At 44.9% G+C, this 27,077-nt stretch overlaps 1 protein-coding gene across 4 annotated transcripts in view; it reads right to left on the bottom strand.

The window, feature by feature from the left end:
- PDE8B (phosphodiesterase 8B) overlaps positions 1 to 27,077 on the bottom strand; it is a 260,561-nt gene that overhangs the window by 21,800 nt on the left and 211,684 nt on the right. For all 4 annotated transcript variants that reach the window (XM_027552923.1, XM_027552922.1, XM_027552920.1 and 1 more), the window contains exons 11-13: positions 6,748 to 6,790; positions 2,220 to 2,297; positions 1,061 to 1,137 (exon numbers count right to left, since the gene is read on the bottom strand). In XM_027552923.1, the coding sequence (XP_027408724.1) occupies positions 1,061 to 1,137; positions 2,220 to 2,297; positions 6,748 to 6,790 (198 nt within the window). The remainder of the gene's footprint in view (positions 1 to 1,060; positions 1,138 to 2,219; positions 2,298 to 6,747; positions 6,791 to 27,077) is intronic.

Here is a 27,077-nt window from a genome sequence, read left to right as displayed (position 1 = left end):
ATTGGATTATCTTATTTACATGTCAAAAACTAAAGTCATGACCTTGCTCCCCTCTTCCCAAAGCAAGCAAGTAAACATAAAAAAAAAAAATAAAAAGACAAGAGCTGCACTCCTTTGGTTTCTACACTGCTGTGAAAAAAAAAAAAAACAACACTTCTATTAATCTTGTGCTCAAACCAAAAGCCTGGGAGGCCGTGGTTGACATTTCACTTTCCCTCAGTTCTCGCCCTACCTGACAGTATAATTCATCATCAAGAGAAACCGAAGTTACTCCCAAATATTTCTTGATCTACTCATTTCTCTCCACCTCGACTGCTGTAATTCTGGTACAGCTGACACCTTCCTTGCTTAGAATTCTGGAACAGGTCCGTAAGTGGCTTCCTCTCTTTCACTCCTGTCATCTCCAGTCCATTCTCTGCATGGCAGCTGGGTGTTCTTTTCAATAAACATACCAGGTCATGTCGCTTCCCTCCTTTAAACTCTTCCGTGGTTTCTGCTGCACACAGACTGAAACATACACTGCCTATGGCTCAGCTGGTCAGCATGCACTGAGCCCCGCACATCGCTGTAAAACATACACTGCCTATGGCTCAGCTGGTCAGCATGCACTGAGCCCCGCACATCGCTGTGCCCTGACTCCCCTCTGCTCGCCAAGATCCAGTCACGCTACTTGCTTTCCAGTCCTCAGTGGCTCCGTTCCCTCCTCCTCCCACCTCGGTGCTCATCCCCTGCTGTGCCCGCTAGAATCCTCTTCTCCTAACATTTTTGCATCCTTCAGGTCTTACTGCAAATGTTACTTCCTCTACAGAGACACTCCTTGACCACCCCTTTCACCCAACCAAAACAGGGCTCTAACCTAATTCTCCCTCATAGACACCTGCTGTTTTCCTTTATGACAGCGATTGCCATTTATAACTATGTATTTATGATGTGTTTATTTGTGTTTCCTTTACTATAAACTCCATGATATTGGTAGTATGCCATTCATCACTTTATCTCCAGAATACAGCGAGGGCTCAGTGGCCCTGGCGGCAGAGCAGAGGCCGCAGCTGCCACTCACCTTCGTGATGGGAGCCTCAATGGTCATGGAGTGGATCCGCGCCATGGATGGGTAGCGACGGTTCTGCAGACTTGGTGCTGGAGAGAAGTCAAGAAAGCTGAATCTGTTGCTGGTGGCTCAGCTGGGTTTCAGTGCAGCAAAGGAACCCTTCATGGACCCGGGGCCTGATTCTCACAGGACTACTGTCCTCCATTGCACCCCACAAAGCAATGAATTCACCCATCTCTTAATCTTAAACTGCTGAGAGCTCAGCCACTACTTGCCAGGGACTGGAAAGGCTGCTCTGGCCTAGAACTTTGATAACAGGAAGGTGTTATGAGTCTCAGGCCCACAGAGGGATTTCAGAGAGGGTTGATAGGATCCAGAAACCTCATCCCAAGAGCCTGACGATGCCCCAGGACTCACTTTCCCTAAGTCACTAAAGCCCAACTTGGGCAGGTCCATCACTTTCAGCCTTCAGCCACAGATCATGTAGCCAAATAACCGCAGTGTAAGAGGGAAGGTGTGATCCGTGACTAGGGTTGGGGTAGGCAGGAGAATGAGGACCCCCCCCCCATTCTGAGTCTTCAGGGTCTTAACACCAAGACCTTTGGTGGGTCTAGCTCTCATCTATAAAAACTGAGCTAGTCCGGCTGAAATTCCCTCATCCATTATCCTCTCCATAAAATGGATATCCTTTCCATCTGTCTATACCCTCAACCCACTGGGGAAAATGTCAGTCTGTTTTTGTCATTTCATTTTTGGTCCCAATCTCTTGCATGCTGTGTGCTTTAGCCATCTTCCTTTATGAATTATGCATCTTATTTCTTTGGTCCGTGTTAGTTCAGCCGCCTCCCTCAAGCTCAGCTTTCCCACTGTGACCTGAAGGATAGCCACTGAGAGGGACTCAGCTTTCGAGGCTGAGCTGCTCCAGCGGTTATGTGTCCTAACACACATTAGGGCATAAAGGAACCAGCCTAGTGTCGTTTCATAGGGAAGACAAAGACTATAAAAAGTAAAAAAGAGTAAAAAGGCCTAAAATTTTTCTGCTTACAGGGAAAAAATGCCAGTTTAGTCATAATCCTACTCTTTTGGGTTTAGTTTATTCGCTGACGAATTCTTGAATATATTCCTACGTCATTTCCTACACTTTAAAGTCAAGGAAATATGAACTTCTTACCATCACTGCCTCGAGATGATATTGATTTCACATCAATGGACTCTTTCCTCCTGTTCTTGTATCTGAATGAATGAGACTCTAAGGATTTCAGATTAGTAATGGAGAGTGATTAGTTTACAGCTTATTCACAGCAAAGTCTGTACATATTTTTTTCCCTCATTCTCCAAAGAAAACAAGGTTACTTTTTAAGCACTGTAAAAATATTTTTTAAGAAATAGCGAACCACTACGTCTTTAAATCCTCAGCACACACAGTATTATCAGTAATATTAATTGTAAAAAGATGCCCGTTTCTTGCGGTACCATATGACACTGTAGTGCAGCTTATTATTAAGGGTTATTTAGTTCCATTAATAAATATCTTCTTGAAAATAGACATTAAAACTTGGGGAGAATTTTGAGGAGTTCTTTTTGGCTTGAAGGACAAAGGATGGGAAAGGCTTCTGTGGGGATATCTGAGGAAATAAACTGCTAGTCAGATAGAGAGCTGAATTTATTTGAGAAATCAATTTGGACCAATCTTAGGTCCCTCTGAAAAGTCAGACCTCTAGACGGTTTTCTAAGTTCTCCTGAGAATATACTTTCATCAAATGATGTAGATCCCGGGAAGGAAGAGAGGGAAAAGCAATCTTATAATCCCAACAATTTCCAATGATTTAACTTTCACTTTCATCCCTGTTTCTGGTGAAAAAAAAATAAAAAATGTGTCTTTGCAGACTTTGAATTTAACACTCAAAATGTGCTGTCACATTCATGTGAAATCTAATTAAACAGTGCTACTGATGATACCAATGAGGACCAAAGGGTGAACATGTCAGAGGGGGCTTCAGAAAGATACATTTTCAGGGCATCTGCTGCTTGTAAGAGTTACCCATGAACAAGGAGAAAAACTTAGCCATAAAACAGAGTTTTTCCTCACTGCGCAGATTTCAGCAGGGGAAATGCTTTTCCAGACACCAATAAGTGACCATATTTCAAGAGAGAAAAAGAGATGCAGTGATTTTTACAGAATTGTCTAGTGACACTAAAAAGTACAAGAGAACACAGTAATTAACAGAACCAGTTCCAGAGCGAAACTGCTGAAATTCCAATCTCCACTACGCCATCTAAAAGCTGTGTAACCTTGGGGATGTTCCTTCTGAAATCCCAATCTCCACTGAGCCATCTGAAAGCAGTGTATCCTTGGGGATGTTCCTTCTGTGTCTCGGTATCCACAAAATGGGGATGATTACAGCATCTCATTCACAGATTGTTGTGAGATGTAAACGAGTTAATTCATACATAGCACTTGGGACAGCCAGTGCCTGCTACGTACGTGGTAAGTATACAGCTCATGTTGTCCGTTATCGTGAATCACATCTGTTCATCTGCATGTATAACTTCTTTTCAAGCACACATGGGATCATGTTACAGTATTATTTTATTACTTGTTATCACTTTGTAATATGTCTTCGATACATCTCTAGGTCACCTTTTTAACTATTTACTTATGTTCTTAAATATCTGATTCAATTTTAAACAGTTTAAATCAGCAACTATAGATAGCACTTTGAAAAATCTGATTCAAGTTTAAAAGTGTAAATCAGTAGTAACTAAATCTGAATTATATTTACATAGCTTAAAGCGGAAGGTGCGTGTGTGCTAAGTCACTTCAGTTGTGTCGGACTCTGTGATCCTATAGACCGTAGCCCACCAGACTCCTCTGTCTGTGGGATTTTCCAGGGAAGAATACTGGACTGGGTTGCCCTGCCCTCCTCTAGGGGATCTTCCCAACCCAGGGACTGAACCCAGGTCTCTTACGTCTCCTGCACTGGCAGGCGGCTTCTTTACCTCTGGGCACTACATGGGATGCCCAGAGTGGAAGGGCGAAGTATTACAAAGTTAATCGGAACAACAAAGCCTTAGGATCTTGCCTTAAATCACCTAACTTGAAATATTTTACTATCCCTTTGTGTATTTTTCTTTCAGATCCTGCCTTAATAATTTGCCTGGCCTTGGATTTAAGCTTCAGTATTTCTTTAAAAGGGATCTAGAGGAGGCGGTACTTCAAGTGATATTGTTAGGATCATATTGCATCTTCCAAACCTGAGAAACTGATGGTCATTTGCAAGACACTGGTTGTGAGCCTGTTCTGCAGCTTAATAATCATATACACCCCTAACATTTGTTTATCAGATAACAAATTAAATCTGACTTATTAAATATTGAAGATTAAATTCAGGATTAAAGAGCACAAGAGTTCCTCAAAGTGCAGTTTCCAAATAAAGCTAAACTAGAGAGACTATATACAGCCCAGGGTGGCTGGTTGAATTCTAAATCATTCATTAGAATTATTCAAAGATGGGAAATGCTTATTCTTTCAGACTTCATTTCAGCTAAACTTAAGAAAATCTTTAACAACAGAAAAGATCAAGGGTTTGCAGAAATTATTTCTTCAATAAAGGCCATTTAAATCAAAGAATTCATTTATTCCTTCTATCAACAGATGTTGTGGAATTTGAATTTAAAAAGACAAACAAAGGATGAGAGATTCAAACAGCCATACTCAATGGCAAAAAAGGATATAGTGTCATCAATTCAAAAAAAAATAAATAAAAACCAGCTACCATATACTGAGTACTTACTATGCATCAGACGTTGTGCTTTACTATTTATAACGATAGTAAATATATAATCATTACAACGAAGTACAATCTCCATTTTACTGATGAGGAAATTTAAACTTGGAGAAATTGTGTGGGTAGCTCAAGGTCAAAGAGCTAATACGTGGCAGAACTTGTGCTTCCAAGACGGGATGGTTCCAGTTTGTCATCAGTGTTCTGTATCTGTTGAGTGTCTATCATATGTAAGGCAATACTGGGCTTCATAAAGGACATGAAAGTGCTTGTAACAGTTTTTAGCTGGTAGATTAGTTAAAACAATACTCTCACTAGGTTAAGGAAATAAACTAAACCATCTGTGAAAGAAACAAAGTGTGGAGGGAAGAGGAGAAAGATACCAAACAGTTAATTCATTTGACAAATGAAGAAACTGAAGGTCAGATCAGATGAAATCTTGCTGAGTAGGTGAAAACACGGTCCATTCCACAACGGAGGAAAGGAATGGCAGAAAGTGAAGAGGAACTCAAAAGCCTCTTGATGAAAGTGAAAGTAGAGAGTGAAAAAGTTGGCTTAAAGCTCAACATTCAGAAAACGAGGATCATGACATCTGGTCCCATCACTTCATGGCAAATAGATGGGGAAACAGTGGAAACAATGTCAGACTTTATTTTGGGGGGCTCCAAAATCACTGCAGATGGTGATTGCAGCCATGAAATTAAAAGACACTTACTCCTTGGAAGGAAAGTTATGACCAACCTAGAGAGCATATTCAAAAGCAGAGACAGTACTCTGCCAACAAAGGTCCGTCTAGTCAAGGCTATGGTTTTTCCTGTGGTCATGTATGGATGTGAGAGTTGGACTGTGAAGAAGGCTGAGCGCCAAAGAATTGATGCTTTTGAACTGTGGTGTTGGAGAAGACTCTGGAGAGTCCCTTGGACTGCAAGGAGATCCAACCAGTCCATTCTGAAGGAGATCAGCCCTAGGATTTCTTTGGAAGGAATGATGCTAAAGCTGAAACTGCAGTACTTTGGCCACCTCATGTGAAGAGTTGACTCATTGGAAAAGACTCTGATGCTGGGAGGGATTGGGGGCAGGAGGAGAAGGGGACGACAGAGGATGAGATGGCTGGATGGCATCACTGACTCAATGGACGTGAGTTTGGGTAAACTCTGGGAGTTGGTGATGGACAGGGAGGCCTGGTATACTGCAATTCATGGGGTCACAAAGAGTCAGACATGACTGAGCAACTGAACTGAACTGAACTGAACTGAAGTAGGCCAGGGCCTACTACGTTAAGTACGCCTAAGTGGCTGGGAAGCCCCCAGCAGTGGGGAGAAGGTGCTGTCTGTACAGGAATGAGAGTTGTACATTGTTGGTGGCAGACTGATTTTTCCCTCTAATGATCAAAGAATTCCAGACCTTTCCGATGTAGAGGTCATTAGTTCAGCCCCCTCTTTTCATGGGAGAGGAAACCAGGAGTCAGTGAGCCTTGCTCAACGGATGACATGTGGGTGTGGGCAGCTGAAATGGTGACTCGCTGCCCCTGATCCCGGGAGGGCCTATTCACGTTTCACTGACAGCTGCAGAGAAGGGGAGCCTGACTGTGGTGTGACGACAGTGCACTCTCTGGACCTCCAGGCCACGCTCTGTTGTGAGTTTATCTGCTCTCCATGGTTTCTAGGCAGCAAAAGAAGCCAGGATGGGGAAGGCGTTCAGGAGAAAAGGTTGCCATGAATGAAGATTCAAAGCCTTTTAAGGGATCCTGCTTTTAACCTGGCTCTCAAACCTTTGATTATCAGCGCTGAGGTATCGGCAATTCAAGTTTCCAGGGTGGTGAAACTGCCAATCCAGGCTTCTTCAGACTGATTCATATACTTGAGCCCACAAATCCCACCCAACCGTGTAAGAGTGAAATTGCAGTATTCTCACCTGTCTGAGAATTGTCTCCTGAATCACGATGAATCTTGAGAATCTAAAGTTGTTCAGAAGTTTGGTAAAAGCAAGAAAAAGAGATTTAAAATATGGTATTAGTTACATTTCCAACCGATTTAATTAAAAACTCTGACGAGTTCAAGAAAGGAAGACATTGCACAGATGATATGAACAGATGAAAGATGTACACAGGTTATCACTACAAATTCTCTATTACATCCAGACACTTATAAAACGCCTGCATCTGAGAACAGGAAGACAGCCAAGGGATGCTCTTGCTAAGCAAGACATCTAGATCTCCAGTCAGCTGTTCTCATTTTTGACAGTCTACAGAAATGCAGAAAGACAAAAAAAATTTAAAACAAGATTAAACATTTTTATCAGGGTTATCATATGTACCCTGTTTTTATTTCAGACATATTGTATATTTTTCCTGTAATATAAAAGCAGTCCAAATTTAAGCCTAGAATTCAAAAAAACCTTTCAAAAAAGCTCTTCAAACACACATCAATTATAGACAGAGTCAATTTACTACACGTTTCTTCACAAGGTCTTAACTTCAGATTCAGTTTGGCACCTATTTCTTTCTCAGTATCAATTTTTTTGTGCTGCTGCTTGGTAAATATCTGTCAAATGCTGAGTGAAGTCATTAACAGTAGAAATAATAAATATGCTTTCTTTGGGGGGGGGGTTCTGCATTTCTCATGTTGATAACTCAGACATTGATTCTGGGCACATCTAGCTGTCATGATTATAATCAGGCTGCTCTGCTGCTAAATCCACCTATTTCTGGTTTCTAAAACCACCATCCTTTTGTAGGCACTGAATGAATGGAGTAAGTTAACCTGAAGAGCAAGACAGATGAGTGTGTAGGACTGTTTATGGAGGAAGACAATATGGTTTAGCAACGTCAGCTGTAACAGCCAGAAGTCCCATATATTAATATATCAGATACAGGTAAAATGTTCCAGCTTGATTGACCCATTGAAAAATAATCACATAAAACTGAAGTGTTAATTATAGGGGGTTTGGTATGAACTGTTCTGCACAGTTCATTCCATGTAATTACAGAAACAGTTTCATGGCCAGCCTGTGTGAGATCTTGGTCTTAGCAGGTGACCAAAGGGCTCTGACTCATTTATCCCACAATTATGGGATCTTTTTATTTCTTCTGTTTTTTTCTGGTTCTTCTTACATTTTATTTGGCTTCACTGGGTTTTAGTCAGAGCATGTGGGATCTAATTCCCCAACCAGGAATAGACCCCCGGGCCCTTTGCATTAGGAGTGCAGAGTCTTAGCCACTGGACCACCAGAGAAGACCCTGTTTTGTTTTTTCTTTACAAATGAAGACCATTTGCTCAAAGCTACTGAGTGCAATATCAATCTTTGATATACCAAATGAGTACAGCTTTTTCTCAGTCAACTTTTTAGCTCAAAAGCAAGTCATCGTTAAATGAAAGTTTTCTCTCTGAATCACAATCCACCTTTCCTTAAGGACCAAAGTCCCATGGCTCCCCAGATCACACACCAAAAACCCTTTCTTGTCTTTCACTGAGCTCCCTAGGCCCACTGACTGGACTGTGGACCTCCCAAGAGGGCAACACAGGCTTTGTATTCAGTCTAACGGAACTTGAGGAAGCCCAAGGTCCAAGCGAAGCCCAGGCCAGCCCTGCCTCTAGGATGACGGGCTCCAGACAACTGTGCCTGACGGCAGCTGGCCTCCCACACCTCAGCAGGGCTAGGTTCTTACTGAAGCTTCTGACTCACAATCCATGTGCCTCTCCCAGACACCTCCTTTTACAACCAAAGGTTCACTTGAATGAAAAAAATCTTACAGAATTACAATTTTCTTGGAAGGCTAAACCCATCCATCGTTTATAACTTGGTATGAATGCTTCCACTACAATTATTTCCTCATAATTCTCAGTCACTCGCTGAGAAAACGGGCCTCCCTCGTGGCTCAGTGGTAGTGAGTCCACCTGCAATGCAGGAGACGTGGGTTCGATCCCTGGGTCACGAAGATCCCCTGGAGGAGGAAATGACAACCTACTCCAGTAATCTTGTCTGGGAAATCTCATGGACAGAGGAGCCTGGCCGGCTATAGTCCAGGGGGTTGCAAAGGGTCTGACGTGACTAAAGTGACTGAGCACACAGGAAACGCACAGAAAGTGAGCGGCTGTGTGGCTGGGCATTCACTGGTGGGCAGTCAGAAGAGGCTCGTGGGCCTGCGGACTGTGGACAGGAAGAGAGGAGGGGCCACCCCTCCTGTGACTACGGCAGCCTTCTCTTCCGTGTTTGCACAGGGCTAGCAGTTCGACACCGGCAACCTGGTCATTACAATGCCGGTGCAAGGGAGGGAGGGTCGTCATTCCTTCTGACAGATGGAGAAGTCGAGGGACTTCCCTGAACCACGCAGCCAGCACTTGGCAGATCTCAATTCCAAACCCGGCTCTCTCTAGATCTAAAGCCACTCCCTCTTTCTCACGTTGCTGTCTACGGTTAGGCCCCAGAAGGGCAGCCTGGGGCTCAGGCTTGTTAAACTAGGTCTGCGGACACAGTGCTCTGGTTCGGTGAAGGGCATCTGTTTGAATATAATTCCCTTTGTAACTCTGGAGAAGACATGACTCTGCTATGGATAGGCTTTGTCACGCACAAGCTAAAGCGAAGCAAAGAATCCTAATTTAAAGGCCACGTGACAGCCAATCTCTCCAGAGTATGGTGTTTTGTTCCCCCTCTTGCAATGGAAGTACATCTATAAATGACTAAGAATTCTGATATCCTGTGTCCCACAGGCTTCAGCACGAAGGCGCTGCAATATGAATGCTGCTGGCCTGGCCGGTGCCACGCCTGCCAGAGCTCAGAACTGGAATTTCTTATTAATAGCAAGGCCTTGGAGGCTTACAGCCTATTTTGGGGGGAAAAATTCATAATTCCAATGTTTTAGTTACCTAACATACAATAGGTTCCCGCAACTGTTGCTGTCCTTGCGCTAAATGCCCTGTGTACAGACACTGGATTACGCTTGGCTCTTAAAAACACTGCAGGTTCTAGGTGTGTGTGCATGCATGTCAAGGTCATTTGATTGTTTTCCTCTTAAAGAATAACCGTTTTAACAGTGGTATTGTCGGGACTTCCCTGGTGGTCCAGTGGTTAGGAATCCACCTTGCAATGCAGGGGATGCAAGTTTGATCCCCGGTCAGGGAACTAAGATTCCAAATGCTGCAGGGCAGCTCAGCCAACTGAAGCCCACATGACTCACCTAGAGAGCCTGCATCCGGCAGTTACTGAGCCTGCATGCTCTGGAGCCTGTGTGCCACAATTCAGACCCAACGCAGCCAAGTAAATAAGTATCTAAATAAATAAAATTGTAAAAAGATATTTTCTATGCACATCCACCAGAACGCTTAAAACTAAAAAGAAATTCTGTCAAGTATGTGCAACAACTGCAACTCTTACACACTAGAGGGTGTATAAAGTTGTACAGACACTATGAAAATGGTCTGGCATTTCTTATACAATTAAATGTATGCCTACCCTGTGACCCAGCTCCTCGGTGTTCAGTTCCACTCCTGAGTTATCTACCCAAGATAAATGAGAGCATATATTCACAAAAAGACTTGCCTAAGAATGTTCAAAGGAATCCAAATGGAAAGCAGCTCACAAGTCTATCAACAAGAGAAATAAACTGTGGTAGAAATAAAAAGGAAAAAAAATACTGATACATACAACATGCACGCATGCTGAGTCACGTGTCTGACTCTTTGTGACCCCCTGGACTGTAGCCCGCCAGGCTCCTGTCCATGGAATTTCCCAGACCAGAATACTGGAGCAGGTTGTCATTTCCTTCTCCAGGGGATCTTCCCGACCCAGGGATCGAGCCTGCATATCCTGTGGTCCCTGAACGGCAGGCGGCAGGTGGATTCTTTACCATTGAGCCACCTGGGAAGCCCACATACAATGTAAATGAATCTCAAAACATTGATGATGAATGAAAGAAGCCAACACAGAAGAAGAGACGCTTCAGGAAGCTCTGGAACAAGCAAAACTAATCTATGGTCACAGAAGTCAGAACAGTGTTACCTCTGGGGGTGGGAAGGAAGGGAGTGGAGGCAGGGATAACTGGGAAGTGGGCGTAAGGGAATGTCTGGGGCGGGCAGGTTTGAAATCTTGATGGGGTCTGCGTTACAGAGGCACATGCATTTGTCAAAATACAAGGACTGTTATACTTAGGGTTTGTACATTTCACTGTATGTAACCTTTACTAAGAAATGAAAAAACTCTCAACCACATATTAAATTCAAATTAATAATATGCATGCCAAACTACCAAGGGGTGAAATGTCCTGATGTCTGCAACTTAATTTGAAATCTATCAAAAGAACAAGATGGACTGATGGATGAATCGAGGGAGGGATAGATGGACTGATAGATATATAGATAGATGATTGAGCAAAGTGTTAATTACAGAACCTAGGTGGTAGGTATACGTGTATTTACTTACAATTTTTCTCTTCTGTGTTTGAAAAAATTCATAACAAAATTTTGAGAAATTATATGTTCAACTGAGAATATGGATTGATAGCTAAAAATTGGAAGTCCGAAACAATTTCAAAATCAGTGAAAATAAATAAGACGAAGAAAATTGAGAACAGCCTGAGACTGAGCGGGGTGAATGACATGTCCCCGTCCTGGGGACTCTGCCATGAACCTGGGCGTGAAAAGGATGTCCCACTTCAAACCACAGCTATGGAATTGTAGACAGCAGCTGCCAATCTTAGAAGCATAAGATTTACCTAGGTAACTATTTAATACACTGATTTTAATAATTTTATTGATTGATTTTGTGCATCATGGAGCTATAAATGAACCTAAATCCTGATGTCTCTTCTGGGAGAAAAACTCTGAAATAACTTTTTAAAAAAATGAACAATCACAAGACTTTTTAGCAGTTAAAATGAGTCAAGGCCAGGATGATTACAATAACAAGCTACTAAGCAAAGAAACACTAGATCCCTCCTTCAGTATGCATTTCGGAATCACCTTGGGAGAGTGTGAACAGACCTTGGGTAGAAATGTCTAATCTGCTTTTGTCGCCATGGTATGACAGAGTGATACAAGGACTGTAGTTAAAACCACCAGATTCCCGGTATGTGAGCTGTGTGTGTGTGTGTGTGTGTGTGTGTGTAGGTGGGGCGGCCATCCTTGATGCTTCCTTTTCTCTCATCCTCACATCTAGTCCATCATCAAATCTTATAAAATCTCATTTCTAAACCCTTCTGGGATTACCCACTTCTCTCCACTGAAAAAGTACAGGCTCCCATCAGTTCTCATCTGAACTCTGACCTCGGCAATAACCTTCCCAACTTAATCCATTTTCAACTTTTCAATCAGGATCCTGCAAAACTGTACATCGAATCCTGCCACTTTCCTGCTTAAAGCTCACACTTCCCACCTGGTCTTGGGGTCAGCCCCATGTGACGACCCGGCTATGAGAGGCTGCAGTGTGGCCTGGCCCTGCAGTTCCCCAGAGGCACCCTTGAGCCCTGCCACTCTGCCCTGGGCTCCCAGTTTGTGGGCTGCACTGCCATCCCCGTCTCTCTGATTTTCCCATGCTCTTTGCTACCACACATACACAAGCCCGGAAGCTTCCCAGTCCGCTCTCTTCCTTTTGCCCATCTGTCCTCCAAATCTGAGCTGAGGGTGGCTCTCAGGGAAGCCTTCCCAGGTATTTCCTGCCCATCCCAGTCCCTCATGAGGTTAGGTTCTAGTTTCACATGTTCTCAATGGGCTTTGCCTTTGTTGCGTTTTATACAGTTCATAACTCTGTACTTATTTCACTGTCTGTTATCCTTCACAACTGCAAGTCCCACTTATAGCAGGAACTGTGTCTCACTTGATTACCCTTGTATGCTTGACTACCCTAGTACTCAGTGCTAACACAGTATCTGCATGCGTAAGTACACTAAATATCAGTGCACACAAGAGGGAGATTACTCAGGTTCTTTACCTTATAGCTTGTGGTGAGAACACTATTAATGATTTGCCCATCATACTGGTTTTTGTTGATTATACTTAATACTGACGTCTCTAAAGTGCTTCACGGTACGGTTCAGTTCAGTTGCTCAGTTGTGTCTGACTCTTTGCAACCCCATGGACTGCAGCATGGCGTGGCTTCCCTGTCCATCACCAACTCCCAGAGCTTGCTCAGACTCACGTCTATCGAGTCAGTGATGCCATTCAACCATCTCATCCTCTGTCGTCCCCTTCTCCTCCTGCCCTCAATCTTTCCTAGCATCAGGGTCTTTTCCAATGAGTCAGTTCTTCACATCAGGTGGCCAAAGTATTAGAGCTTCAGCTTCAGCATCAGTCCTTCCAATGAGTATTCAGCTGATTTCCTTTAGGATGGACCTGTTGGATTGCCTTGCAGTCCAAGAGACTCTCAAGAGTCTTCTCCAACACCACCATTCAAAAGCATCAATTCTTCAGCGCTCAACTTTCTTTATGGTCCAACTCTCACATCCATACATGACTACTGGAAAAACCATAGCTTTGACTAGACGGACCTTTGTCAGTAATGTCTCTGCTTTTTAATATGCTGTCTAGATTTGTCATAGCTTTTCTTCCAAGGAGCAAATGTCTTAATTTCACAGCTGCAGTCACTGTCTGCAGTGATTTTGGAGCCCAAGAAAATAAAATCTCTCAATGTTTCCATTGTTTCCCCATCTATTTGCCATGAAGTTATGGGACCAGATGCCATGATTTTCATTTCTTGAATGTTTTAAGCCAGGTTTTCCCACTCTTCTCTTTTACTTTCATCAAGAGGCTCTTTAGTTCCTCTTCACTTTCTACCATAAGGGTGGTGTCATCTGCATATCTGAGGTTATTGATATTTCTCCCAGCAATCTTGATTCCAGCTTGCGCTTCTTCCAGCCCAGCATTTCTCATGATGTACTCTGCATATAAGTTAAATAAGCACAGTGACTATATACAGCCTTGATGTATCCCTTTCCCAATTTTGAACCAGTCTGTTGTCCCATGTCTGGTTCTAACTGTTGCTTCTTGACCTGCATACAGGTTTCTCAGGAGGCAGGTAAGGTGGTCTGCTATTTCCGTCTCTTTAAGAATTTTCCACAGTTAGTTTTGATCCACAATCAAAGGCTTTGGCATAGTCAATAAAGCAGAAGTAGATATTTTTCTGGAATTCTCTTGCTTTTTCTATGATCCAATGGATGTTGGCAATTTGATCTCTGGTTCCTCTGCCTTTTCTAAATCCAGCTTGAACATCTGGAAGTTCTCAGTTCACGTACTGTTGAAGCCTAGCTTGGAGGATTTTGAGCATTATTTTGCTAGCGTGAGATGAGTGCAATTTGTGCAATTGAGCATTCTTTGGCATTGTCCTTCTTTGGGATTAGAATGAAAACTGACCTTTTCCAGTCCTGTGGCCACTGCTGAGTTTTCCAAATTTGCTGGCATATTGAGTGCAGCACTTTCACAGCATCATCTTTGAGGATTTGAAATAGCTCAGCCATCACCTCCACTAGCTTTGTTCACAATGATGCTTCCTAAGATCTGTTTGACCTCGCACTCCAGGATGTCTGGCTCTAGGTGAGTGATCACACCATTGTGATTATCTGGGTCGTGAAGATATTTTTTGTACAGTTCTTTTGTGTATTCTTGCCACCTCTTCTTAATACCTTCTGCTTCTGTTAGGTCCCTACCATTTCTGTCCTTTATTGTACCCATCTTTGCATGAAATATTTCCTTGATAGCTCTAATTGTCTCAAAGAGGCCTCTAGTCTTCCCCATTCTATTGTTTTCCTCTATTTCTTTGCATGGTAGTGTACTGATAAGGAATTTTCCCAGTAAATGTGCTCCAACGGCGCAGAAGAACTGGTGGGACGTCGAGCAGTCACACTCCTGGGTGTACCTCATCCCGGAACTTGCTGCCCCTCTGATTCACTGCTGTGTTTCCTGTCATAATCTATGCAGTTATCAACCCGGCAGCTACTAGACATTCATTTATAAAGGAACGATGAGTGACTTTGAAAGATTTTTTGATCATACAGAAGAGTGTTGGCTTTGATCAGTTTTCAACCTCAGGCTTGGAGAAGGCGATGGCACCCCACTCCAGTACTCTTGCCTGGAGAATCCCATGGATGGAGGAGCCTGGTGGGCTGCCATCTATGGGGTCGCACAGAGTCGGACATGACTGACGTGACTTAGCAGCAGCAGCAGCAGCACAGCAACCTCAGGCTTTACATTATTTGCTTGTTTTCTGCATCTTCCCCTAACCCAAATATTATGAACAACTGTACAAACCTGGTTAAGATGAAGAAAAGTACTATTCTCTTAAATACTCAGTGTAAGCGGTCTGGGAGTGAACATTCTCGATCAGTGACTTCATGACAAAACCGAATGCTTTGATGTACTTGACAAGACTGCAGTAATAGTGGAGGTTGAATGCTGGAGGAGACATCTGATTATGGGAACTGAGTCATTCAAGACCCTCCCTCATTCACACGCAGCCACAGTGACAGAGTAAGTGGTATAATACAGAACTGCTCTGATCATCTTTACTAAAAATGCTTTGATGAGTTTTCCCTTGGAAGGTATGAATGTCTGATGTAGAGATCAAATATCCTTTCTGTCTGCTCTATTAAAAAAAAAAAAAACCACTTGAAGATACTCTTCTCAAACTTCCCAAACAGCAAAACAAATACCAAACAATGAACCCAAGAACACTGAGAGAAAATTCACGCCACATGCTGGATCCCCGGCCTCAATGGTTACCTTTACACAAGCTCCCAAAGTCAGGGCCGAGTTGGTGCCATTGTTTTCATGCAGAGCCTGGTTTCTCAAGATACTACAGCACCAAGACGGAGAAGTTGCACGGATGCCAACCTCGACGCCTGGTGTCAGATCTCCTCACTTTAGGTAATAACAGACTCAACATGACATTCTCTCTCCTCTTTTATCTTGATGGTAATTGAAAATGCTACTTATATCAAAGCTACATGCATTGGCTTGATATAAATGAAAATACATACAAATATTTGAGATTACAGAAGATTAAAAAGAAAGATCTCAAGCTGCTTTTTTTTTCAGGTCATTTGCTATATTCGAGACAAATGTAGAAATAAACATCTCCAGTTCTGGAAGGTAAAATCTTGGGAAGATTTTAATACCCTTCTGTGCAATGTCTGATCTAGCATGTTCAGATATCACTGGTATCCCTTGGTCAAAATTTCTTTTACTTCAGTCCTAGTATCCCCTGGCCCTACATTCAACATGCACTTGCAGGAACCTTTACACAGAGAAGGACTCTCATTACGTAGCCCAGTGATAATCATTTCTGTATGCTTCTCTCACGGGGAAACACTTAATGCAAGCCACCGTTCAGGTTTAGATGGCTTGTCTTTTTCCCCTTGTCCAGTTTCTCCTTTAATTGCTATCAAATACCTACAATGTAAGCACCATCTTGCTGCATACCTGGACAACAGTGGGTTTTCTAATATGGAAATAGGATAGTGATTCTCAGACTTCCTCCCAGAACTGGATCTCTTAACAACTTCCCCGGTGAGCCAGGGCTGCAAGCATGGGGGCCGCACAGCAGTTCCTGAGGCCGCCCTCTTCAGCACGCTCTGTGCACCAGCAGATGGGAACACCTGGGAGCTTGTGAACTCTGCTGTCAGGCTCACGCTGAACAGAATCTGCATTCTAACGCGTCGTCTCTAAGTGAACGGTTTATAACTACAGTTTGAGAAACACTGATTCAAGTGGAAAAATGATAGGCTCGCCAACAGATTTTTTAAAAAATCTCCACTCACAGCTGTATAAACTTATGAGCTTCACTGAGTCTCAGTTTCCCTAATGGGTAAACGGGACCAATGCCTACCTTTTAGGATCTAAGGGGATCAAACGAGATAATGTGCACAAAAGGCCTGGCCCACTAGCGATCAGGCTGGTCTGTTACGCTGCAATCCCACAGAAGGCTGGGAAACCACACAGCTGTGCCCACCCCCATGATGTCAGTAGGTCGAGGTCAGGGCCCCAGAACTTGCTTGAAATGCAAGTTCTGTGAGGCTGAGGCTGCTGAGTCAGTGGCCCTACTTTGAGAACCACTGGCCTGGCAAATAGTGGATGCCCAGATAAGGCTGGATCCCTCTGCCTGCTCTTGCAGAGAGGTATCCTGTTTCCTGAGAATCTGGCTGCAGTGCCAGCAGCTCACTATGCCAGGGCTGATCTTAGTTTACAGAAATCATTTCCTTTAGGCAGACACATAAGCAGCACACGTGCGTTTTTCACTTTCATGCCGTCATTTCTCTAGCCTCTGTCCCCTCACTGTTAGGGACAAAAAGAAACTTACAGATAAATCACCCCAGAAAAAAATGTCATTGTGCTTAAAGCTCTTGCTCTCAAGGAACTGTCCATGATTGATGGCACTTTTGTTAAATATTCTGTTGTGTGAACTCAGATGACTGCTCCATTTTGTCAGGAGAGGGAGGGAACTGCAGCAATCTAACGTTTTCCCCACTCCTGTTACTCCAGCACTCGACAGAGTCATTAAACTGCTTAATGACACCCAGGCTTTGCTGGCACTGTGATTAGCAAAAGATAGAAGCCACCAGCAGGCCCCTTGCTTAATAAATCAGGCCCTTTGGAAGCTACCCAGAGGCGGGGACAGCACAAAAGGAAAAATAAGCAATAAGGAGAGGACAGAATGGTGAAACAGCTTTATCACTGTGTCCCGAGGTTCTGAAAATGCTGTTCATCAGAATCTTTGCTTCCATTTTGTGAAAAGTCACCCCTGGGAGGGAAAAAGGGTATCTCTAATGGATACCCCTTCTTCTAACTTCAGCTGAAGAATCATTTATTGGTTCTGTGAGACAAAGATGTTTAGGACCTGCTCTCAAGGGATTTACTAATAGGGGACGAAAAACAAGTTCTGTCACAATGAATTTATTCATCCCGTGTTTGATGAGCGTGTACCATGTGTCAGGCAATGTTCTAGACACTGGGAATGCGACAGAAAACAAAACAGATAGTTTTAGGAAGCTGGTTTGAGTGTCAAGATGGCATTTCACAAATGGTGTGATGCTGAGGGGTTAAAATTCAAGTTTGGGGCATTTCAAAACTTGATGCTAAATAGCCTGGACTCTCCTATTCAATTCATCTGTCCTCTAATACTTTTCCAAGCCTTCTGGGTTTATCAAGGAGAAAGCCTCAGGCGGGTCCCAGTCTCCAAACTTTCAACCGACAGCTGTAGTGTCCAGATTTGCTAACTCCGTGGGGTTTTTCCTGCTCTGATCTGTTTTACTGTTATCTTCCATTATGACCAGTGGTTACGGCACTCCATTTTATGGTAGTGACTACCATGATGATACAAAGTATTACAAGCGACTGCTTCAAGGAAGAGGAAGAACTTTCTCTACATGCAGATGAGATGGTACCATACCTAGAAAATCCTGAGGACTCCAGACAAAAACTACTACAGCTAATAAGTGGATTCAGCAAAATAGCAGGATACAAGATCAGCATGCACAATCAGTTGCATTTCTTTACACTAACAATGAAATAACAGAAAAGAAATGTAGACAAATAATACCTTTTAAAATAGCACCAAAAAAAAAAAAATACCCAGGACTAAACTGACCAAGGAGGTGCAAGACATGTGCTGAGAACTATAAAACATTAATAAAGGAAATTGAAGATGATTCAAAAATGTTAAGATATCCCACGCTCTTGGATTGGAAGATATTGTTAAAGGTATTGTTTAATATTGTTAAAATGGCAATTCTACCCAAAGCGATCTACAAATTTAATGTGATCTCTATCAAAACACCCATGACATTCTTCATAGAACTAGAACAAATAATCCCAAAATAAATAAAAGATCCAGAACTTTCAAAGCCATCCGTAAGGGAAAAAACAAAGCGAGAAGCCTAACTCTCCCAGACTTCAGACAATATCACAAAGCTACAGTAATCAAAACAGTGTTAATGATACCAAGACAGACATATGGATCAGTGAAACAGAATAGAGCCCAGAAATAAACCTACACATTTACAGCCAATTGATCTTCAACAACGAAGGTAAGAATATAAAATGGGAAAAAGACAATCTCTTCAGCAAGTGGTGTTGGGAAAGTTGGACAGTGCATGTAAATCAATGCAGTTAGAACCATCCTCACACAATGTACAAAAATAAACTCAAAAGCCTTAAAGATTTGAACATAAGACAAGACACCATAGAACTCCTATAAGAGAGCATAGGCAAACCATTCTCTGACATAAATCATACCCAAGTTTGCTTAGGTCAGTAGCCCAAGATAATAGCCACTCGTTTGGAGCCGTTTCTTTGCTTTCTTTCCTCTTTTAAAAATTATTTATGTATTTAGGTTTTCAGTGCTGGGTGGGGGCTTTCCCTGGTCGCACTGAGTGGGCACTACCCTTCCTGCAGTGCGCAAGCTTCTCTTCGTGGCGGCTTCTCTTGTTGCGGAGTGTGGGCTCCGCAGTTGCAGCGCTCAGGCTTAGCTGCCCTGGGGCATGTGGAATCTTCCCGGACCAGGGATGGGCCTTGCACTGGCAGGCGGATCCTCTACCACAGGACCAGCACGGAAGTCCCTTTGCTTTCCTTTCTATCTCACCCCCACAATACCTCATTTGGCAGAAAGTATGGATAATTCTTCGGTCAAAGCAGCTCTTCCATGCATCTTTTCTTTTCCATGCATCTTTTCTTTTCCATGCATCTTTAAGATGAAGACTATCCATGCTCCTTTATTTCTCTGTTTTCCTATATCTGAGTATTGTCTATTTGACTTAATAAAACTAGAACAGAGGGTGCCTTTTTTCTTCTGGGTAGCTCATCAAGTCCCTTTCCGGTGATTAACTTGTAAGATATAATGCTGATAACTTAAGTATGAATAAATTCCGATAACCTAATTTAATCTGAGGGTTTCTCTGGTGGCTCAGTGGTAATGAATCTGTCAATGCAGGAGACACGGGTTCAATCCCTGATCTAGGAAGATCTCTTGGAGAAGGAAAGGGAAACCACTCCAGTATTTTTGCCTGGAAAATCCCATGGACAGAGGAGCCTGGTGGGCTATAGTCCCTGCCCCCTCTTCCCCCACCCCTCCTCCCATGCAGAGAGTTGGACACAACATCGCAACTAAACAACCACAACAATTTAATGTGAATGTGTCCACACCCACCTTGCACTGCATAAGGCCCTTCAGGGAAGGGGCAGTCAACATGGAGAAGAAGCTGAAAGCTGTGTGGGGTGACAAGTGGAGGAGAAGAGAGCCTGGACAAGGCCCGTGTGATGCACCAGAAAGTACAGCCACGGCCCTCACAGCCCAGAGGTCACTCTGAAGGGGCCATGCAGCTGGACAACTGGATTCCTGTATTTGCCTCGTAATGCGTAACTGAGACTTTGGAACCAGAGTGAAGGAAGGTGCCAAAAAGCTCAGCTTTCTAGAGTGTAGGCTCCAGGGGGAGAGTGTGTCACAGGAGTGACAGGGGCCACGTTCTGGAACTTATGTCACCTTGGCAGACCTTACAGGCAACAGAGAGCCAGTGGCAAATTTTAAGGTAGAAATGAATGAGCTGAGTGGTGTCCTGGGAAGATGAATTTGGCATCTTCCCAGATTCATCTTCTGGTGCAGGATGGACTGGGAGAGAAGGACTAGCTTCCGCTCAGGAACTGTGGAGAAAGGGAGTGTTCTCCTGGAGGAAGAGAGTTGGATCTGAAAGACCATGCTGAAGTTGCACTTGCTTCTCTAAATTCTGCTACTGAAAATGGGATGCTGAAGGTCGAGTTCTCTTGGGAATCAAATTATCTTCACACTGGAGGAACCCTATCCTCCTGTGGGGGAAGACTGGTCACAAAGGCCAGGCCATCTTCACTGGCTCCTGCCGATGGGTTGGAGGTGACAGTCGCATTCTAGTGGGACAGCCATGGGAGCCAGCGCATAGATGAGAAGACAGATGACTCACCTATGTCTGCGACTCAGTGTCATTACAGCCTCAGCAAAGTGCAATCTTCTCCAGGCTACAACTGGTATTTCCAGAATTAAAGGTCAGGGTACTGCCAGCCAGACTAGCTGGAAAGTGTGCTCTGGGCCAGAGATTACATCAGCCACAGCCCTGCTTCACAGCGCCCTCCACGAGGGGTGACGCCCTCTCTCTGTACCCCTGAACCAGGAGGAATGCAGACCTCACCCCGGAGAGTGCATCAGGACTCTGGCTCACCTTCAGCTGCAGAAGGATGAGATTTGTTCTGAACAAACCCAGACCAGTGGTTTTCCTTTCCTTTTTTCCGTTCCCTTTTTAGGAAAAATATTGTGTTGTCTCAGGAAACTAAATTTCAACACCCACTCTTCTTTGTGCTTTTGAACTGTGGTGTTGGAGAAGACTCTTGAGAGTCCCTTGGACTGCAAGGAGATCAAACCAGTCCATCCTAAAGGAAATCAATCCTGAATTTTCATTGGAAGGACTGATGCTGAAGCTGAAACTCCAATACTTTGGCCACCTGATGTGAAGAACTGACTCACTGGAGAAGACCCTGATGCTGGGAAAGATTGAGGGCAGGAGGAGAAGGGGATGACAGAGGATGAGATGGTTGGATGGCATCACTGACTCAATGGACTTGACTTTGAGTGAACTCCAGAGTTGGTGATGGACAGGGAGGCCTGGCGTGCTGCAGTCCATGGGGTCGCAAAGAGTCAGACATGACTGAGCAACTGAACTGAACTGAACTGAAATTCTTTGTGGGCTTTCGTACTGGCTCAGATGCTAAATAATCTGTCTGCAATGCAGGAGACCTGGGTTTGATCCCTGGGTTGGGGAGATCCCCTGGAGGAGGGCCTGGCACCACTCCAGTATTCTTGCCTGAAGAATCCCCATGGACAAAGGAGCTTGGTGGGCTATAGTCCATGGGGATCACAAACAGTCAGATATGACTGAGCAACTAACATGACTCTTTGTAAGTTCACAAATAGCAGTCAATATTGTCTCAAACCCACATTCTGAAAGGTCTTTTTTCCCCTATCAGTTTACTCTCCAGCTGCAAGGGAAGCTGATGAGTGGAGAGGCCCCCCCCCCCCCCCCCCACGGGCCTGGACGCCCCGGTCCCCCCCCACCCCCGCCCCAGCCTCTGTCCTGCTCTGCGCCTGACGCCCTCAGTCATGAGCAAATCCTCGAACCCTGAAGCCCCCACGAGTCCTGGTTAGGTTTTGTAAAGATGTTCTATTTTAATGCCCGCCAGAAAACAACTCTGGAACAACCACTCAAACAACTCCCCGAGCGCTCACTGATTTATCCAAAGGTTAGACAGGGCCTCGCATACAAGGACCGGCCCGGGTCCGCCCCCGCCCCGCCTCCGGTCAGAGGGAAGGCGCTGCGTCCGCAGCAGTGCGGCCCCAAGCACGGGCGCCGCGGTTCGCAGGCCCAGAGGAAGAGCCGCGACCACGGTGAGGGCTGATCTCCTCTGAAGAAGAAAGTCCCCCCGCCCGCCCCGCCCCCGGAGCCTGGCCAGTGGGCACGGGTCAGCCCTCAGGTCAGCTCCGAGGCTCTGAGCTCCCAGACCGGCCTCGCAGCACGGTCCTGGCTTCCCCCAGGGAAGCACCGTCCTCTCCGCACCACCGCGCGATCCACTGTGCGATCCCAGGACAGGAGCCGGGCCGCACCCTTCGACACGGGCGCTTACACACGTTCGTGCTTCTGTGGCTAAAGGGGGCAGCCTCGGCAGGGGGACCACGGTGCCAGGGAAACAAGACCTAGCCTTTCTGCCCTGGAGAGCCATAAGATGGATGATCTATTGAAAACACTTAAAAAGAAGTCACTGTCATGGCCTAAAGGGTACTGGGTGAATTTCTTCCATTTAAATGGAAACAGAAATAGAATCCCATGTACACCATTACTTCCCCAACCAGATCTCCTAGCCACGAAGTGTTCGTGTGGAAAAGAAATGGAAAAGAAGGATACAGCCAGTTAACATATAACAGGGCCTGGGACGCAGACGGCGGAACTAATTTCTGTTGCATGTGTCCCCAAGTCTCCCTGTGATCAGGAGGTCAGGTGCCTTTGGGGCAGCCCCTGAGGATACAGCAGCTCCTGTGCCTGGGACCAATCTGAGGTCGGGGGACAAGTACGGGGAACATCCCCCATCAGTTCTGGGGGTGCCCTGCCCCCGCCCTGCATGCCAGGGGCCCTCTGAGAAGACAGGCAGGGTCTCCACCTCCACAGCCTCTGGAGCCAGCAGAGACAGCGCTTCCTCCACCCGCCTTCTCTAGGGCCAGTGCCTGTCTGAGACGCCCTTCCTGCCCACTTACTGGAACTCAACGTCAGTGCTGTGCCCTGGGCCTCCCGGTCCAGACGCTGCCTGTAGACGAGTCCCCGCAGAAACCTCAAGAAACTGCCGCCCAAACCCCAAGGCTTCGCTCCTGCAGGCTGCAAACACCCATTCCACGGACATTTTCTGTGTGTCCAGGCCCGGGGGGGACACGCAAAGATGAGGAAGGCTTGGCCTCACCCTTGGCAGTTCCACGGTGGCCTGGCCTCCCCTGTGTGAATTACACACAGGCCATCCTTCTGTTCGCTGACCTTTCCACAGTCCTCTGGTCAAACCACACTGCTGCTGCTGCTGCTAAGTCACTTCAGTCGTGTCCGACTCTGTGTGACCCCATAGACGGCAGCCCACCAGGCTCCCCCGTCCCTGGGATTCTCCAGGCAAGAACACTGGAGTGGGTTGCCATTTCCTTCTCCAATGCGTGAAAGTGAAAACTGAAAGTGAAGTTGCTTAGTTGTGTCCAACTCTTCGAGACCCCATGGATTGCAGCCTACCAGGCTCCTCCATCCATGGAATTTTTCAGGCAAGACTACTGGAGTAGGGTGCCATTGCCTTCTCCGCAAACCACACTCCTCTCCCCTTACAAAACGTCCAGCAGAAAAGTTCCCTAGACGAACCTAACCCGTCACACCAGATCCAAGCCACTCTGTAGCCTGGTGGTTCTCGACCTTGACAAGTACATTAGAGTCTGCTGTGGAGCTCTTGGAAACCCCATGCCCAGTCTATACCCCAGCCCCTTCTATCAGAGCCCTGGGGGCTCAGCCATCACTAAATTTTTTTTTTTTTAAATAACTCTCTAGGTAGTTCCAACATGCAGCCAAGACTCAGAACCACTGCATTAACCTAACTGACCACCTTCCTTACCATTTAGCATGAGTGCTCACAGGGGCAGCTGTTCACTCATGCTAGTGAGTGGCTGTAACACTCCTCCTGTAGGGACATCCGTGGTTCTGTGTTCCATATGGATTATCCCCTGCCTGCCCTCAACCTGCCTTCCTCTCCGTGTGTAACTCCAGAGTCAACGCTGTGTGCCTAGGCCCTTAAATTCACTTTGATAGTTGTAATGCTCTGACACCTGCGGACCAATCTCTCCTAGACTCAAAGGCGCCTGAGAGCAGGCTGCACCTGTGGTTTCTCTGCATTGTCCCGTAGTTCTCATTCATGCTCAGGATACAGCAATTCAACCAGCACCTGTGGAATAAATGGCGCTGGGCTGAGACGGGCCGTTCATTTCCTCCCCTCTTGCCCCTGAGTACGTGTCACACCTGTTCAGCTCTCTGCCCACAATCACCTTTCTTGACTAATAAGGAAAAGCATTATTTACCCCACTCCTTACACCGTGATGGGCTTCCCAGGTGGTACAGTGGTCTAAAGAATCTGCCTCCCCAGGCAGGAGATGCGGGTTCAACCCTGGGTCAGGAGATCCCCTGGAGGAGGAAATGGCAACCCACTGCAGTATTCTTGCCTGGAAAATTCCATGAACAGAGGAGCCTGGTGGCCTACAGTCCATGGGGTTGCAAAAAGTCAGACACGACTGAGCATGTACGCGTGTTAGTTACACTGTGATTCTCAACTGAAGAAGGGGAGGACGTGAAGATGAAGAAGATGCTTTCTTCAGTGCCCTGGAGCCAGGCTCTGAAACCACAACCAGAAACTCAGCCTTCAGCAAACCCGAGTCAGATTTCTGCAGTAGTCAGATTTCTCCAAAATGGGGCAGAGCAACTATAATAGAAAACATGCCATTTACCATTATTATGGGGAAAAGCTTCCTCTTTCTTGCTCCTTTTTCTAGCAATGGTACTGGAAGAGAGCATACTTACTGGAATTTTCTTTTTAGAATTTAAAAGACATCATATCTGTGAAGGTCCACAAGCTGGAATAAAATCCTCAGAGACAAAACTCCGCTCTGACTGTAGTTGAAACAAATGATCTTTTAGGCAAAGGACTTGGAGACACTGTGGTTGGGGTATTAAGCTTCGACTGGCTGCATATGTCCAAATATGATGGGAAGATGAATTCTGAAGCACCGCTTAGATCTGACAACACTAAAGGGCATCACCGCACACCTAACGAGTACCAAATTCAGACTGAAATTGAAGAAAGTAGGGAAAACCACTAGACCATTCAGGTATGACCTAAATCAAATCCCTTATGACTATATAGTGGAAGTGAGAAATAGATTTAAGGGACTAGATCTGATAGACAGAGTGCCTGATGAACTATAGACTGAGGTTCGTGACACTGGACAGGAGACAGGGATCAAGACCATCCCCATGGAAAAGAAATGCAAAAAAGCAAAATGGCTGTCTGGGGAGGCCTTACAAATAGCTGTGAGAAGAAGAGAAGCGAAAAGCAAAGGAGAAAAGGAAAGATATAAGCATCTGAATGCAGAGTTCCAAAGAATAGCAAGGAGAGATAAGAAAGCCTTCTTCAGCGATCAATGCAAAGAAATCGAGGAAAACAACAGAATGGGAAAGACTAGAGCTCTCTTCAAGAAAATTAGAGATACCAAGGGAACGTTTCATGCAAACATGGGCTCAATAAAGGACAGAAATGGTATGGACCTAACAGAAGCAGAAGATATTAAGAAGAGATGGCAAGACTACACAGAAGAACTGTACAAAAAAGGTCTTCACGACCAAGATAACCACGATGGTGTGATCACTCACCTAGAGCCAGACATCCTGGAATGTGAAGTCAAGTGGGCCTTAGAAAGCATCACTATGAACAAAGCTAGTGGAGGTGATGGAATTCCAGCTGAGCGATTTCAAATCCTGAAAGATGATGCTGTGAAAGTGCTACACTCAATATGCCAGCAACTTTGGAAAACTCAGCAGTGGCCACAGGACTGGAAAAGGTCAGTTTTCATTCCAGTTCCAAAGAAAGGCAATGCCAAAGAATGCTCAAATTAATGCACAATTGCACTCATCTCACACGTAAAGTAATGCTCAAAATTCTCCAAGCCAGACTTCAGCAATATGTGAACCGTGAACTTCCAGATGTTCAAGCTGGTTTTAGAAAAGGCAGAGGAACCAGAGATCAAATTGCCAACATCTGCTGGATCATGGAAAAAGCAAGAGAGTTCCAGAAAAACATCTATTTCTGCTTTATTGACTATGCCAAAGCCTTTGACTGTGTGGATCACAATAAACTGTGGAAAATTCTGAAAGAGATGGGGACACCAAACCACCTGACCTGCCTCTTGAGAAATCTGTATGCAGGTCAGGAAGCAACAGCTAGAACTGGACATGGAACAACAGACTGGTTCCAAATAGGAAAAGCAGTACGTCAAGGCTGTATATTGTCACCCTGCTTATTTAACTTCTATGGAGAATACATCATGAGAAACGCTGGGCTGGAAGAAGCACAAGCTGGAATCAAGATTTCTGGGAGAAATATCAATAACCTCAGATATGCAGATGACACCACCCTTATGGCAGAAAGTGAAGAGGAACTAAAACGCCTCTTGATGAAAGTGAAAGTGGAGAGTGAAAAAGTTGGCCTAAAGCTCAACATTCAGAAAATGAAGATCATGGCATCTGGTCCCATCACTTCATGGGAAATAGATGGGGAAACAGTGGAAACAGTATCAGACTTTAGTTTTTTGGGCTCCAAAATCACTGCAGATGGTGACTGCAGCCATGAAATTAAAAGACACTTACTCCTTGGAAGAAGAGTTATGACCAACCTAGATAACACATTGAAAAGCAGAGACATTGCTTTGCCAACAAAGGTCTGTCTAGTCAAGGCTATGGTTTTTCCAGTGGTCACGTATGGATGTAAGAGTTGGACTGTGAAGAAAGCTGAGTGCCGAAGAATTGATGCTTTTGAACTGTGGTGTTGGAGAAGACTCTTGAGAGTCCCTTGGACTGCAAGGAGATCCAACCAGTCCATTCTGAAGGAGATCAGTCCTGGGTGTTCTTTGGAAGGACTGATGTTGAAGCTGAAACTCCAGTACTTTGGCCACCTCATGCAAAGAGT

This window comes from Bos indicus x Bos taurus, chromosome 10 (assembly GCF_003369695.1).
Source record: "Bos indicus x Bos taurus breed Angus x Brahman F1 hybrid chromosome 10, Bos_hybrid_MaternalHap_v2.0, whole genome shotgun sequence".
In the NCBI taxonomy this organism is placed as follows: Eukaryota; Metazoa; Chordata; class Mammalia; order Artiodactyla; family Bovidae; genus Bos; species Bos indicus x Bos taurus.
The sequence above is the reverse complement of the archived record's forward strand: the minus strand, read 5'-3'. Positions and strand labels throughout refer to the sequence as shown.